The 14,497-nt window shown below is 36.7% G+C and overlaps 2 protein-coding genes and 1 long non-coding RNA gene across 3 annotated transcripts; 2 read left to right on the forward strand and 1 right to left on the reverse strand.

Annotated features, from left to right (window-relative positions):
* The first annotated feature begins 1,986 nt into the window (after positions 1-1,986).
* LOC113037845 (uncharacterized) lies at positions 1,987-3,152 on the forward strand. Its single transcript, XR_003274692.1, has 3 exons — positions 1,987-2,054; positions 2,195-2,248; positions 2,356-3,152. It is a non-coding gene; the product is annotated as an uncharacterized LOC113037845 (long non-coding RNA).
* A 458-nt stretch (positions 3,153-3,610) lies between these two features.
* LOC113121092 (glycoprotein integral membrane protein 1-like) lies at positions 3,611-7,485 on the forward strand. The gene is made up of 8 exons (XM_026291331.1): positions 3,611-3,766; positions 4,038-4,100; positions 4,209-4,308; positions 5,034-5,191; positions 5,367-5,526; positions 5,633-5,838; positions 6,262-6,425; positions 6,561-7,485. Exons 1-8 carry the CDS (start codon positions 3,677-3,679, stop codon positions 6,670-6,672), a joined length of 1,053 nt encoding a protein of 350 aa, XP_026147116.1. The 5' UTR covers positions 3,611-3,676; the 3' UTR covers positions 6,673-7,485.
* Positions 6,946-12,708, reverse strand: LOC113121091 (katanin p60 ATPase-containing subunit A1). The gene is made up of 11 exons (XM_026291330.1): positions 12,488-12,708; positions 12,075-12,237; positions 11,828-11,970; positions 10,917-11,103; positions 10,418-10,521; positions 10,230-10,335; positions 9,493-9,651; positions 9,273-9,399; positions 8,791-8,922; positions 8,552-8,678; positions 6,946-8,452 (listed from the first exon to the last, which is right to left on the reverse strand). The coding sequence occupies exons 1-11, from the start codon at positions 12,559-12,561 to the stop codon at positions 8,254-8,256; spliced, it is 1,521 nt and encodes a 506-aa protein (XP_026147115.1). The 5' UTR covers positions 12,562-12,708; the 3' UTR covers positions 6,946-8,253.
* Between the last annotated feature and the right edge of the window lie 1,789 nt (positions 12,709-14,497).

Below are 14,497 nucleotides of genomic sequence, written 5' to 3' on the forward strand. Positions count from 1 at the left end.
GAATGAATCAGTTGATGAAAGAATCAGGTTTTTGGAGTCTTATAGTTCTTACTGGAGTTATGACCCAAATACAGCAAAATACTGGATTTTATATTTATTTCGTGTGTGTAAAATCTTGTGCAACTATTGTTGGTATTGTTCTACTCCTGTTGACCCAGTAGGTGGAGACATTTCTTCAGACATCGATGGGAGTCAGCAAAAAGAGAAAAAAAAAGCCTGAAAAAAAAAAAAATGAATCCAAGCGTTGTCATTACAAAATATTTAACTGAATGAATCTTCCTGTCGTTCATCATGAATTCATGTTAATCAATGTATTCTGTAGCCTACACGTTTAGTTATATTTAACATGGAATAAAAATCACATTTGATATCATATTCAGTGTTACTCTTCTCATTCTATCACTCATTTTATTTATTCATAATTACAACACAGTGAACACACATTGACAATGGACATGCTATACTAACAGTTATAATCGTTAAACAACCAGAAATGTCCAAAGCCTGTGTATGCCTATGTATATTTACTGTATATTAAAAAGTAGACATTTCTTTTTCACCAGTAAAGAGTCAGGTCACCCTCCAGTCCAGGGAGAACAAAACAGATCTAGGCGTATGTGAGACTCCATTGTATATCTTAGCATACAGTACTCATTAAATCTTGTATAACGTGTTTAACTTCTGTGAAACTCAATTGAAACCTGCTTCACCACTTCAGTTCAAACCTCAAACTCACTTCCTACGTCCTTGTTTCGCTTGTGAAAACAGTTCAGGCTCGTGCCTCAGAAACTCCGTGTGGACTGGGGAATGGTTACGAATATTATAAAGAAGAAGAAGCTTTGGAAATCGCCTAATGTAAAATTACATCAAAATGGTAATCTTTATATGAATAATAACACATTTTATATCTTCAGTATCATGAGGCACAGAAATGAATCGGTTACCATAGCTAGGAAACCTCAAACCTGCTATCCAACCACATGACTAATGTTTCGCTTTTCATTTGACCATCACACACAGAACGCAGTACTAGCATCTATAATGTTCACTCTGTTCCTGGAATCATAAAGGAGTATTAAAATAAATAAATAAAAAAACCAGGTCGAGAAGATGCAGAGAACAACCACGCAGAGAATCCAGGAGAAACAGAAAACAATAGAGGAGCTGAAACAGGTTGTGAACACACTGAAGGTGAGAGATGATCCTTTTCTTTTGCACTATATATATATTCAACAAAGATTAAACTAAAGTTAAACTAGTGGCAGTTTAAAACATTTATGTTAATATATATATATATATATATATATATATATATATATTATATAATATATATGTATATATATTATATATATATATATATATATATATATATATATATAAATATTATATAGTATATAAAATCCCCACAAAAATATTAATCACAACTGTTTTTAACATGTTAATGATAATGATAATAATATAAGAACTGTTTCTTGAGCACAAAGAATGATTTCTGAAGGATCATGTGACACTGATTGATTCTGAATTAAAAGCATCAGGAAAAAAAGTGAAACTTAAAGTTAAACTGGACTACTTTTTTCTCCTCACAGCACTCTGCTCAGACAGCGGTGGAGCACAGTGAGAAGATCTTCACTGAGCTCATCCTCTCTATCAAGAGAAGACAGCATGAGGTGACCCAGCTGATCAGAGATCAGGAGAGGACTGAAGTGAGTCGAGCTGAAGGACTCCTGGAGCAGCTGGAGCAGGAGATCACTGACCTCCAGAGGACAGACACAGAGCTGGATCAACATCCACACACAGAGCAACATTTTCCTTTTAAGGTAACGCCACAGGTTGCTTGAATCATTTTCTCTGGTTCAGTGCAAAACATTTGTTATATAAATGTTTTTCTCAATATAAACTTTTCAGAAACTCTCTGATTCTTCTGAATATGATCAGTCATCCAGTATGACTGTTAATCATATTCTGTTTGATGGACTGAGGAAATCTCTCTGATTTAAAACAACATTTTGAAGATTTTTGTCAGGAGGAGATCAGTAATATCATCTCTGTTGGTAAGAGACTCCTTTAAATCATTTAAATCATTTTCACTCTCAAAAGTTTGTATTTTTTTTAATCTGTTACTTTTTATCTTACATGACCAGTAGACATTTAATTATTTTATTTAATTTTGTACTTCTCTGTTCTTTTATAGTGGCAAGAATTCAGATTTTACCATTAACCAGAATCAGGAATCACTTTAAACAATGTAAGTCTCTGTATGTGCTTTATTATGTACCATATATGTGCAGTGATTTTAACAACAACAAAAAAATTCAATTGTTGGCAATAACTGATTATAACAATTTTCCATAGATTTTTGTAGCTTTACCCTTGATCCCAACACAGTGGTTGAAGACCTCGTCCTCTCTGAGAACAACAGACAGATGACATATACTGGGCATTTAGGGATTTATAAGTTCCCCTGCAAGGTGTTTTGCAAGGAGAGTGTGTTTGGACGCTGCTATTGGGAGGTGGAGTGGAGCGGGAGATGTGTGCATATATCAGTCTCGTATAAAGAAATGAGTGGCAGAGGAAAGGGATTAGTTGGCACGTTCGGAAACAACAACACATCTTGGAGTCTGCAGTGTTTTCCCAAGCCTGTTTTCTGGCATAAGAGCAGTAAAACAGAGATCTCAAGACCTCTGTCCTCTAGGGTAGGTGTGTTTGTGGACTACAGTGCAGGGACTCTGTCTTTCTACAGTGTCTCTGATACAGTGACCCTCTTACACCGCGTCCAGACCACATTCACTCAACCCCTTTATCCTGGATTTTGGTTCAGCGCATTAGGTTCTGGAGATCTGCTTAATCTAGACAACTCTGGGTCAAACACCAGTGTGTTCTCCTCAGTGAAACTATGTGATCCATAAACCAGTTTTGTGTTCCCCTTATTTAAATGCAGCATTGCGTATATATAAATATTAACAATCACAATGTTATCACATATTTAATTTTTTTTACAAGTAGTATGACAGGAATTATTATATTTTAAAAATTAAAATGTGTTTGTGTTTGTAAAACAAAACATAGCCTGGTTTAACTGATTTTTTCCCCTCCTTTCTGTTGACCTATGGAAGATTTTACGAAAATCTCAGCTGAGCAATAAAACAAGACAGTCTAATAAAGTGCTTGATTATAGTGTGAGGTATAAATTATATTTTCCCATAGACATTTTCTTACAAAAAGGAGTTTGTGAAAATGCAGTATAATTTTTATTTTATTTTTAATATAAATGAATTAAAATGTAATAACAAAATGAAAGCGCAAGATGTAAAATATCACTGTAATCACTGTAACTCACTATATATTAATATTTTGTAGTAAAAAAATAAATAAATAAAATGTTTTACAACTGAAAGCGCAAGATTATAACTCACTGGTTACTCAAAGTAAGTGAACTACTGTAGTTAGGGATTCCTCTGACAAAAAAAAAATATAAAAGAAATTAAAAAAAGATGAACGCAAACGTTGTCATTACAAAATGTATAACTGTATGAATTTTCCCGTAGTACTCCTAATATCCAATTAGGATAACGCTACGTCAAGGCAAACGGGAATGACCGAAATTACGACATTACGCGTAGAGCGTCATGAGCGCATTTTAATTCACGTATTGTTGATATCTAGCGTGATAAAAATGGCGTCTACATGGAAAATGCGTTTAACGGTTGTTTATTTAAGTATCTTATTTGTCCTGGCCAACGCACAATCGAAACAAATAACCAAGGTACGTGACATGTCTCATATTTTTAGATCGTTTCCTGTCTCTGATACATTCACGTGTACGTTAGCAGCACAAAGGCTTATCTGATTGATAGATGTAACGTAGCTACACAATAGTTTGGTCTGACACATTTAAAGAAATTGTCGGTTTAATATTCCACGGTTAGTTTACACAAAACAGTGTCTTTCAGCATTGAAAACGTAAGCACTTTACTGTCAAGTCGGAGTCCTGTAAACAGCCGCGTTTGTCATTGTGTATGTGGTTTGTTTCACAGGAAACGGTTGTGTTAAATGTGACAGCGGTTAGTGCAACTAACCAGACTAAGTACAGTGTACAGGTAAGATAATAAATCGTGGAATATTTACACGAAAATGGAGCGTCACATCCATATTATGTTGTTCTGTGAAGGCGTGATCATTTAAAATGTTTTCTCATCTCCTTTTAGATACATTTAAATATAGGTCTTTTGGACAATGAAACGTTTATTAATGGAGCTCTTCTCAAGCCTTCAGAAGTCACAAGGATGACCTGTCCAGCTTTATTGTGTATGTATCTTTGTCTGCCTTCTTTTCACATTGTATGAATTACACTTCTTCTAACAATGAAAAATGCAAAGAAAGTAAAAGACCCGACCATACATAAACAAATAATTAGCTAACAGTTGTATTATTTGTTGCATAAGTACTGCAATGTATAGGCTATTGTTAGTAAATGTTTGTTAATGCATTAACTAACATTAAAGGAATTGTTCACACAAAAATAGACAAATTGCTGAAAAATCACTTACCCTCAGGCCATCTAAGATGTATTAGAAGTTTGTTTCTTCACAGAAAGAAGATTTAGAGAAATGTAGCATTATATCCCTTGTCCAACAGTGGATCCACTGCAATGAAAGGGAGCCGTCAAAATGACGGTCCAAATAACTGCTAAAAACATCAGTCCTTCCAGTTTGTTAACCTGCATGCTTGTAATTAATCAAGAGGTTAAATTTTAACTTCAATCCATTGCTTCAAGCCGAAATATGAGTCCTGTATCCATTATATTGCTTGCTTTTGTTGATTGACTGGACTGTTTGAACGGTTTGAACTGTGACGGCACCCATTGACTTAAGAGGATCCATTGGTGAGCAAATGATGTATTACTGAATTTCTGCTGTTCTGATGAAGAAACAAACTTCATATTTAGGATGGTTTAAGGGTGAGTAAATTTGAATATTATTGCTGAACTCTTCCTGCAATAGCGGAAATAAAATTTTTCTTTGTGTTTGCAGTGGATGGTTCTAATGTGAGCTCTAGAAATCTTACGGATGGGTTGGTCAGCAGTGAGCTGAGGCTGATGCTCAATCAGTCATATGTTCAGAGTGATGCTGGAGAGCAGCTTCTGTTACTCGTCCTGAGTCAGGAGATAATCCAGCTAGCAGATGAAAAGGTTTTATTCATTACCCTGTTAATGATAACTGACAAATGAATTATTTTTCATATCTGTTATGTCCTTTCTAGAGTAATTGAGTCTTAAATATGGAATGACTGCTTTAATGATGGAACAGATCTAAACTCTAGAATGCGGCTGTGCACGTGAATGCCTGATGCTGTATATTTTGTAGGTCCAGCAGCCAGATGTGTGTGAGGTGGAGATCCTGTGGAACCAGAGCTCTGAGGAGATCACACAGGTGACCAGTATTTACCCTTCATCAAGAAGCAAGCTCTCAGACATCCCACGAGAGAGTGACGTCTTGGTGACTAATGCATCCATACGTTATACAGGTTAGATGGATTCATGGAGCAAAATGCCTGTTGTTTTGTAATCTCCAAAAAATGACTGATTCTTTAAACTGGAAGGATCTTTATGAATGGTTTTCTGTCTTCACAGTTGAAGACCAAGTGCTTACTACCAGCCACTATCTACTCAAACATCCAGAGACCACTCAGGAGGAGATCGCAGCTCCAGGGAAACTTCCTGAAACACCCTTGCGGATGGACCCTGACACTCTGTATGAGTCCAGAGAGGAAGAGGAAATGACTTCAGATTCCTTACTGCTCGAGTCTCCTCTGAGTGGGTCTGTGTCCTCCTATAGTGTAAGTGACTGTGAACTGTTAACTCTTGGACCATATTAAACCGTTTCCACAAAAATATTAATCAGCACAAAGGTTCCTTGAGCTGGGTATTGGCATATTAGAATGATTTATGAAGGATTATGTGACAATGAAAACTGGAATAATGGCTGCTGAAAATTCAGCTTTGCAATCATGGGAAATATTTTAAATTGTAATAATATTTCACAATATAACTGTTTTTCTTTGGGGAGCACGAGAGACCTAAACATAATTTTTTTTACTGTTCCTCAACCGTTATGTAAATATAATTAAGAATTAAAATATAATTAATACATTTTTTAAACTAGTAACTCTGGATGACCTTAATTTCCTCATATTTTTTAAAAATGTCCTGTTATTCTGTAGTGTCATTTCCTCATGTGTTGTTATTGTGTGTGTTGGCAGGTGGCGTGTCAGTGGGTCAGGGGGCTGAGAGAGAAACTGAGGCGCTTCTGGTCTGACTCTATCCCACTCTTCTTCTTGATCATGTGGGTGGTGGTGGTTGGTGTAGCAGGTTCAGCTGTCATCATTAAGATCCTGGATCTTTTGTTCCCCTCCTGTGAACAAAGGTACAACCTGCACCAACCCTGCATCAAATGCATGGTCATTTCATTTAGTTCCATAGATGGATTACAAGTGCTATACAGGTTAGTTCGCTGATTATCACACATAAATAATACATGGCTCTCTTCTGTCTTTTTTAGGGGATTTTTTCATTTGAATCCAGAGACTCTGATGCCAGATGATGAAAAACAGAGGCTAATAGATAACATGGAGGGAGAAACAACTGAAAAAAGCATTTTGATAGATAAGTGATGGATGCGTTCTCATTAGTTCGGTTATGTGGCTTTATTTGGTTGACAATACCAATGATTTCAATGTAGCACTTTTAAAAGAAAAAAAAGATTCCCCCGACATTTCCTAATGAAACAGATTTCTATTTTCACATCTGTGTCCGTTTAACAGCATAATCAGTAAACTACTTTTTGTATTTTTCACTACATTGTGAGGTGGAACAGGTGCATATATTTAAATATGCACAGTCCCTAAAATATATTTGCCTTTTTTTCCTCTAAAGTGTTTGTTTTATGGTAATACTAGGTATTGCTTTGCCTGTTGTATGGACATGACATTGTGTCATTACTGACAATTAAAGGGTACAGCATTATAAAGGACAAATGGACAAATAATCCATTAATGTAAAGGACCATCAATATAACTTTAATGGCTGATTTAAACTGTCCATATTATTTAAATGGATTATTTCTCTGTTTTAAATGGATTGTATAAAACTGTTGCTTAATGTTAATAATCATGTTGCGTCAGCTATTGCCTGTTATGTTAAGCATGCACAGCAGCAATACATTTCAACTCTGACCTGCATTAGATGAATGAAATGAAGATTTGTACACTGGGGTCTGAGCAGTGTCAAAGCATTCACCATCACATCACAATGTTTCAGTCATTTCAAGCGATGTACCTCAACATTTTAAACATTTCAGCAGGATGCTTATATTTCAGTGTAGCCATTTCATTGGCTTATAATGAAATGGGTCATTTTCTGTCATTCTGATGCATTATGATGTTTTTCCTCCAAGTTTGTTACAAGAGTAAATTCTGCTCAAATTATTTTGTCTCCGAGTCTTTTAAAAAATATTTATTTCAACAAAATACATCATTTTAAAACTTGATCATGGCAATGGAATGTTAGTAATGAAAAGAAACCAGTTCCATAGTGTTTATAAAAGTCAAGTGCTGTACACCTTTAAGACACGCTGGTCTCATCACTATTAAGACAATTGTCCGATGCTGGAAACTTTGGCCTTTAAATCAACCACAGGAGCAAAAAACTTTTTTAGCTTGCATAGCTTTTCGCTTCAAGTGGCATTTGGAGACAACAGAGAATAGCTGGACAGCTGGTCTTTGGTCATTGGCAGTGATTTTGCAAGTAAAGATCAAACAATCCTGTGTCCACATTAACATTATTGTCTGTACACACTACAGTTAGGCAACACATCATGGGGCTGTTTGTTATAAGAGCACCAAAACAGGTTTCCCAGACTCCAGCACTCTGGATTTACTGGATAATTAGTTCAGCCTTCATCCTTACAAACTGATGCGAGTGAATTTCAGTTTAAGAGAAAGCTTAACCTGTATCAAGCGAAGCAGCTCTGAAAAGTCCTGTATGTAAAACCAATTCTATTACTATTATATATTAAACTATTACTGTGAATCTGTAAACTCAAGATACAAACCTCATTTAAGGCAAGACTTCCACCCTTTGATTTCAGTCTGGTACAAGGTGGAAGTGCTCGGAGATTTAGTGAAACTGACCCTCAGTCTTTCAAAGTGCTAACGGTGACTGTAAGGAGGAACGATTAAGGTTCTTTGGCATCATCAGCAGGAGCCAAACTCCGCTATCCACTTTTCATATTTTTCTAGGTCAGCAGCAGATACAGACTTGGACACTTTCTTGAGTGCCGTCTCAAAGTCCTCCATTGTAGTGGGCATGTGCATCTCATCTTTCGACAGGTTTCGTATCTCCTCAGGGGTCAAGCCCTCAATCCGCCTTCTCATTGCCATCAGGGACGCATCTCTGCAATTATTCAAAAACAGTGAATCACTTCTAGAATTGTGGGACTTTTAATCATTGCAAATAAATTCAGGTTGCACACAAAAGAAAGGCTGCAAGCACCTGCAAACATTGGTGATGTCAGCACCAGAGTATCCCTCCATCTGCTCAGCGATCTTGTCCACATTGACATCACTGGCCAGCTCCAGCTCCTTCAGGCTGATCTTGAGTAACTCCACTCTTCCTTTAGCTACAGGAATACAAATGATGATTTCAAATACTTTCATTATGTTTATGTATCTTGAGCGGAGATGTATTAAGCTGATGTCATTTAATACGGTCTGATGGGTAATTCTGAATACCTGAGGGCAGAGGAATGTAAATCCTCTTCTCTAGCCTGCGTCTCAGAGCTTCATCGATGTCCCATGGGAAGTTGGTGGCTGCCAGAACCATGACCATCTTCGAAGGGTCGTTTTCAGACGTCCCACCAACACCTGGAAGCACAAGAAGTTTATGTATTGATTTTCTTTTTTCAGAGCAGTTTGACACTAATAAACAAGAATGTTGCAGTAAAGCACTTCTACAGAAGATGTGTCATTATACAGCTCAATTAGAAATTCAAATAATAGCTCGGCACAAGGCAATAGTGTTTATTCAGCTTATATCAGTTTGTGATGTTGATTAAATTCAGTTCAATAACAGGGTCAATGTTGCAAAGTTAGTTTCATTATGCGGCTCCATTCAAATTCTCTTCCAACAGTGTCTGTGCAGTTAAATTGACAATATTACTGAACATGAAATACTTTTAAAGCTTTTAAATTCTACAGTTTGTATGAAGCAGTACCATCCATCTGGACGAGTAGTTCAGCTTTGACACGTCTGCTGGCTTCATGTTCCTCAGAGTTTCCTCTACGGCTACATATGGAGTCTATCTCATCAATGAAGATGGTGGCGGGGGCGTAAAAGCGTGCCTGTGTGAACGTGCAAACTCACAAATGTATGTATGGTTTATTGCATGTATAGTTTGGCTGCCATTTTAAATTGGTTAAGGAGGAGTAGTGTACCATCTCAAACAGCAGCCGCACAAGTTTTTCCGACTCCCCTCTGTATTTGGAGGTGAGGGTGGAGGAGGACACGTTAAAGAAGGTGGTTCGGCACTCAGTGGCTACAGCTTTGGCCAGCAATGTCTTTCCTGTGCCTGGTGGACCCACCATCAACACTCCCTAAAATCATGTTCAGTTACGGTGTATTAGAAATATGGTATATAATGTATATACACACATAATGCAGAATATAATATAGTATATATGTAACATATAATGCAGCAAAGATGGTAGTACATATAAAAGTATGTTTCACAGCTGTTAAATAATACGGTCTCAAATAATTAGTTACACTTTTTTTCCGACAGTTAAGGGATTTATAACATTAAAAAAAAATCCACTTCAAACCAAATGCTGTACTTTTGAACTTATCAAAGAATCTTTAAAAAATGTATCAGTTTCTACAAAAATATGAAGCAGCACAACTGTTTTCAATATTCTTAGGAAGTGCTTTCTTGAGCTCCAAATCAGCATATTACAAGAATTTCTGAAGGATCATGTGAAACTCAATAAATTCTATTTTAAAACATGTTACTGTTAACAACACAATATTGCTGTTTTTACTGTATTTATGATTAAATAAAAGTAGCTTTGGTGAGCATGGCACTTTGAACGGTTCACCATTGATATCTGAAAGATTTGAGACGGGGCTTTTAGAAATCCATACGAACGTATGTGATTGATTCTTGTGTTCATACCTTCCACGGGCGTCTTATTCCTTTGAAGAACTCCGGCATCCACATGGGCAGAACCACAGCTTCCTTCAAAAGCTTCTTGGCCTCCTCCAGGTCAGCAATGTCATCCCTATATAGAAAATGAAAAGCCATCATCTTTAAAACAGGATATTTGAGAAAATAAAAAGTGCGCTGAAAGTAGACGAACCTACCATGTGACATTGGGGTTTTGGGAGATGATGTCTCTCTCCAGAGTTTCAATCAGATCTTTGTCCTCTCCTCCTCTGTCGAACCTCTTCACCTCCGTCTCCACACCCTGAAGAGGGCAAGAGAGTTTCATCAAATCAAATCATTTTAAAAAGGATTTCTTTGGCAAAATGTTCTGATGGGCTTTTCTGCTAAATTAGAGACTACTGCAAATGGCTTTGCAAAAATGGTAACATCAAATTAAGAAGACTTCAACCAAATGATTTGCAAGTTCTGAAGTTCTGTTATTTCAGACTTTGTACAAAAACCAAAGTCCTTAAAGTGAAGAGCACAAAGGAAACACCTGCACGTTTTCAACTGTTTGCTTTGATGTCAGAAACTGGTATCACAGGTTTATAACATTAAAACGGTGAAAGGCATCTGATCCTTTGAGTAAATATTGAGACACAATAGGCCTTGGTCAAACAGTAGACAGAAATAGGAAATGGATCCACATGTTCTTACTCTCTCATCTTTTGGCTTGGATGGGTTTTCCTTCTTTTCTTTGCCTTTCTGAGGTTTTCCCTTATCCCCATTGGCAACACGAGGTGAGGGTCGTGGTTGGTTGCGGTGCCCAGCGCTCAATCGGTTCCCGTGGCCTTTGCTTTCTTTGTGCGGGCCGGAAGATTTCCGCACTACACATGGAGACGGCCTGTTCACCAACACACAGACACACATGAAGCATCAGGACACACAGGAGTGCTGATTTTATTTGAATTTGGCTGAATGAAGTGAACTGTCCTTAATTAACATGGGTGTAATCGCTCATTCAAATGGTACTTCATAATCAGATTATGGTTTACAGTATATAACAGGGTCAAGAGCCCTTTATCAAACCTCAAGGGAGGCATGAAAGAGAATGAGGGTCTGAGAGACGGTGGGACGCCATTCAGAGCTTCATTGAAATCTCATGATAGGGGTGCTGATGGGGGCTTTAAAACTCAAGACAGGATTCCCACACAGCGTGGAATATGAATTTACAGTTGTTTGAAGTACTGAAGAAAGATTCTTAAATCTTGTTTAAAAAAAAGCATATTTTCATGAAAGGGAAAACTTTAAATGTAAAATTGTATCTAATTTTCAATATTTAGTATTTCATGATGTGCTAAAATGGAATATAATCAACTGACTATAAAAAAATGTATTTATTCCTTTTTAATGTCATTATTAAATGAATTGAATAAAAATAAACTGTGAAAAAAACAAAGATTTCCACGATCTTTTTTCAAGGTTTCTATTAGCATCAAGGGAAATTAAGTGAAACCATGTCAAATAGGTGTATATATCCCAAACCCAAATAGAGAAAACAAACAAACAAACAAACAAAAAGTAGGTGCAGTTTCTGTGATGGCTGTTTGAAGGGATTAGAGTAAAACCTGTGCTCCACGTGAACAGGCATAATGTCATTCTCCTGGCCAAAGCTGCTGGGTTTGGATGGGGTCGACTCCTGCTGGAAGCTCTCAAGTGTTGTCATGATCTCCCGAACTTGCTTAGTTTCCTCATTTATCTCCTGCCAGACCTGGATGAGACAACAAAAAGAAAAAGTGAAAAACATTTTTCCTTAAAAATTACCCGAATCATACTCTCAGAAAGTGTGAACAATACACAGGGAGGACCTCGGACCTGCTGCCATTTCTGCTGTAGAGAGGGTTCTCTGAGTGAGTAGAGGTATTTTCCGATCTGCTCCAGGACCCCCTGATAACAGACCACCGCAGAGCTGTAGTTCCCCAGCAGCGCGTACTCTCTGGCCAGCTTCACATTCTCATTGATCTCCGCCAAACTCATTCTGCAGGAGTTCAATATCAAAGACAGCTGAAGATGCTTTATGTTTAAAGAATACATACAACATTTCTGAACGCAAATAGTGTCAAGTTAATAATACAATAATATAAACAATGCAAAAACTTCCAGTGTGTCCATAAATATTCCGGGATTACTAGGAAAGTATGACAAGCATTAAACATTATTTGCTTACTTCAAAACAAACATTTCAACTGTAGCAATGTGTGTAGTTATGGAGTTGGAACTGTACAAACCTGTGAAGTGATCTGTAGTCTCTGAAGTGTGTAAAACTTTCCACGAAAGTGTTAGAAAAGAAAAGACTCAGCATTCAACAGATATTATGGACCAAAACTCATGTGTGTAATGCTTTGTACGAGGATTATGCTTGAAATAATTTAGTATCCACACAAACTCATGAGTTCAATTGTTTGGGAAGGGCACTTCGGACTGTGAAGGCTGAAGCAAAAGTAAAAAAAAAAAAAAACTCGCGTCGCTACTTGTCAACATAATGGTCAAAAGCGCGAGAGTGTCTTTTCAAAATAAAAGTAGAGTATGGTGATACAGATTTCAGTTATAAACTGAATTAACTAAATACATAAACAATACATATAAACTAAAATATGTAATTAAAGGAAAATAACTTAATAAAACAACATTATGAACATTGTAAAAATGAAACAAGGCACCAATTAAAAACTAAAAACATAGTTGTTAAAAGGTTGCCTACAATGGGGCAACGTTGTGTTTGCTAGGCATAAGTCTATATGCTACAGCACAGATAACTTTTTTTTAATAGAGCTGTTCATTTTGTAGTCATAAAACTCAGAATAGAATTAACTTAGTACTGCAAATATGGGTTCTATTAGGAATCAGATTTTAGAATAGCTAATTTTAATTTAGGAGGAAAAGAGAATGATTAAGATTAGTTAAAAAGATCTTAACATTTAGTTTTACAACATAAATTATAGTCATAACTCCAAGTTGCTAAATAAGGACTACTACAATGCATTGATACGAGTTCACATGCCTGATAAATGGAACAATTGTATTCCTAATGCAGAACCTAACAACAGCTTCTAAATTAACGTTTGAGGTGATTCACTTTTGCTCTTCCAGAAATTATATCCATAGAAGTAAATTTATTTGACATCAAAGTCATCAAATTGGTTTACATAGTCAATGACCAACTCAGATCATAATGAAAACATGTCCAAAATGTTTTATTGTTATTTCCAAGGTTATCAGCAACTATCATTTCATGAACCAAGAAGAGGAAGCTGACAGGAGACCATAGAAGTACACCAGATTACTGTTGCATTTGAAATGTATACATGATGAAAGAGGTTTTGATGCTGCTTTCGTTGACACAGAATGCACAGATCGAGCAGAAAAATGTGTGCAAAATGTAACTGAATCAAAATACTTCAAAATGAAATGTTTAAAACTAGATATGTCTAGATGCAGCTATCGGCTATGAGGTTAAATATCTAAGATCTGTAGGATATAGAAGTGTTTGAAATCACAGATGATTTAGAACAGATTTCAAAAAGTTTCCTTCACTTGCAGAAATTGTGCTTCTGGTTGTAAAGGCGAAATAGCCAGTGATTCAGTAGTCAGAATCCTTCAAATATACAGTGTGGGTGATGAATCAGTACCAAAGTTGTAATTGAGAACCGTCTAGATGGGAACATGGTTTTTGTAAAGGCACATAGTTTTTTGGGATACCATAAATGGGTCTGGAAGTGATTACTAACATGTAATTGGACTTTTATGCATATGATATTATCAAACATTGCCAGTGCCATTGACACGAAAAGTCACATACACATACTGGATGAATACAGGACAAAAAAGGGGGTGGGAAATCCTCCTGGGTTGGAGATCCCTTCAGTCAACATTCAGTCAGTTCAACTGATGTTTTTCCACACACGGGCATCACATTTCCTTGCAGTTAAAGAAAAAAATAAAATAAAAGATGTGCAAAGTTGACTGATGGTAACAACTGGAAAACAATTCCTGGTGAATGTGGTGTTGAAAAAAGAGAAACCACTTCAATCAACCTACAAAATTCAAAAAAATTAAAAAGGCACATGTACAGCAGCCTCTCTAATGTTTTTGTGGGTGTGCTGTGTGCACTGATGTTTGGGACGACTAGCAGCAGTGGAGCTTCAATTTTACAATTTTGTCTTCTGGCCCCTCTTAATTTGCTTCCATGTGTCCATTACTGGTCTGTGGCTGTGACGAGCTCGAACCACTGTCTCAAA

This window comes from Carassius auratus, chromosome 20 (assembly GCF_003368295.1).
Source record: "Carassius auratus strain Wakin chromosome 20, ASM336829v1, whole genome shotgun sequence".
NCBI classification, from domain to species: Eukaryota; Metazoa; Chordata; class Actinopteri; order Cypriniformes; family Cyprinidae; genus Carassius; species Carassius auratus.

Coding starts and splice junctions, on each gene's coding strand:
- LOC113121091 (XM_026291330.1), bottom strand. CDS start 12,561: ATGCTGAGTCTTTTCTTTTCTAACACTTTCGTGGAAAGTTTTACACAC. Junction 12,238..12,487: donor GACTACAGATCACTTCACAG/GTTTGTACAGTT, acceptor GAACTCCTGCAG/AATGAGTTTGGCGGAGATCA. Junction 8,453..8,551: donor GACATCACCAATGTTTGCAG/GTGCTTGCAGCC, acceptor GAATAATTGCAG/AGATGCGTCCCTGATGGCAA.
- LOC113121092 (XM_026291331.1), top strand. CDS start 3,677: ATGGCGTCTACATGGAAAATGCGTTTAACGGTTGTTTATTTAAGTATC. Junction 5,527..5,632: donor TGCATCCATACGTTATACAG/GTTAGATGGATT, acceptor CTGTCTTCACAG/TTGAAGACCAAGTGCTTACT. Junction 6,426..6,560: donor TTCCCCTCCTGTGAACAAAG/GTACAACCTGCA, acceptor TGTCTTTTTTAG/GGGATTTTTTCATTTGAATC.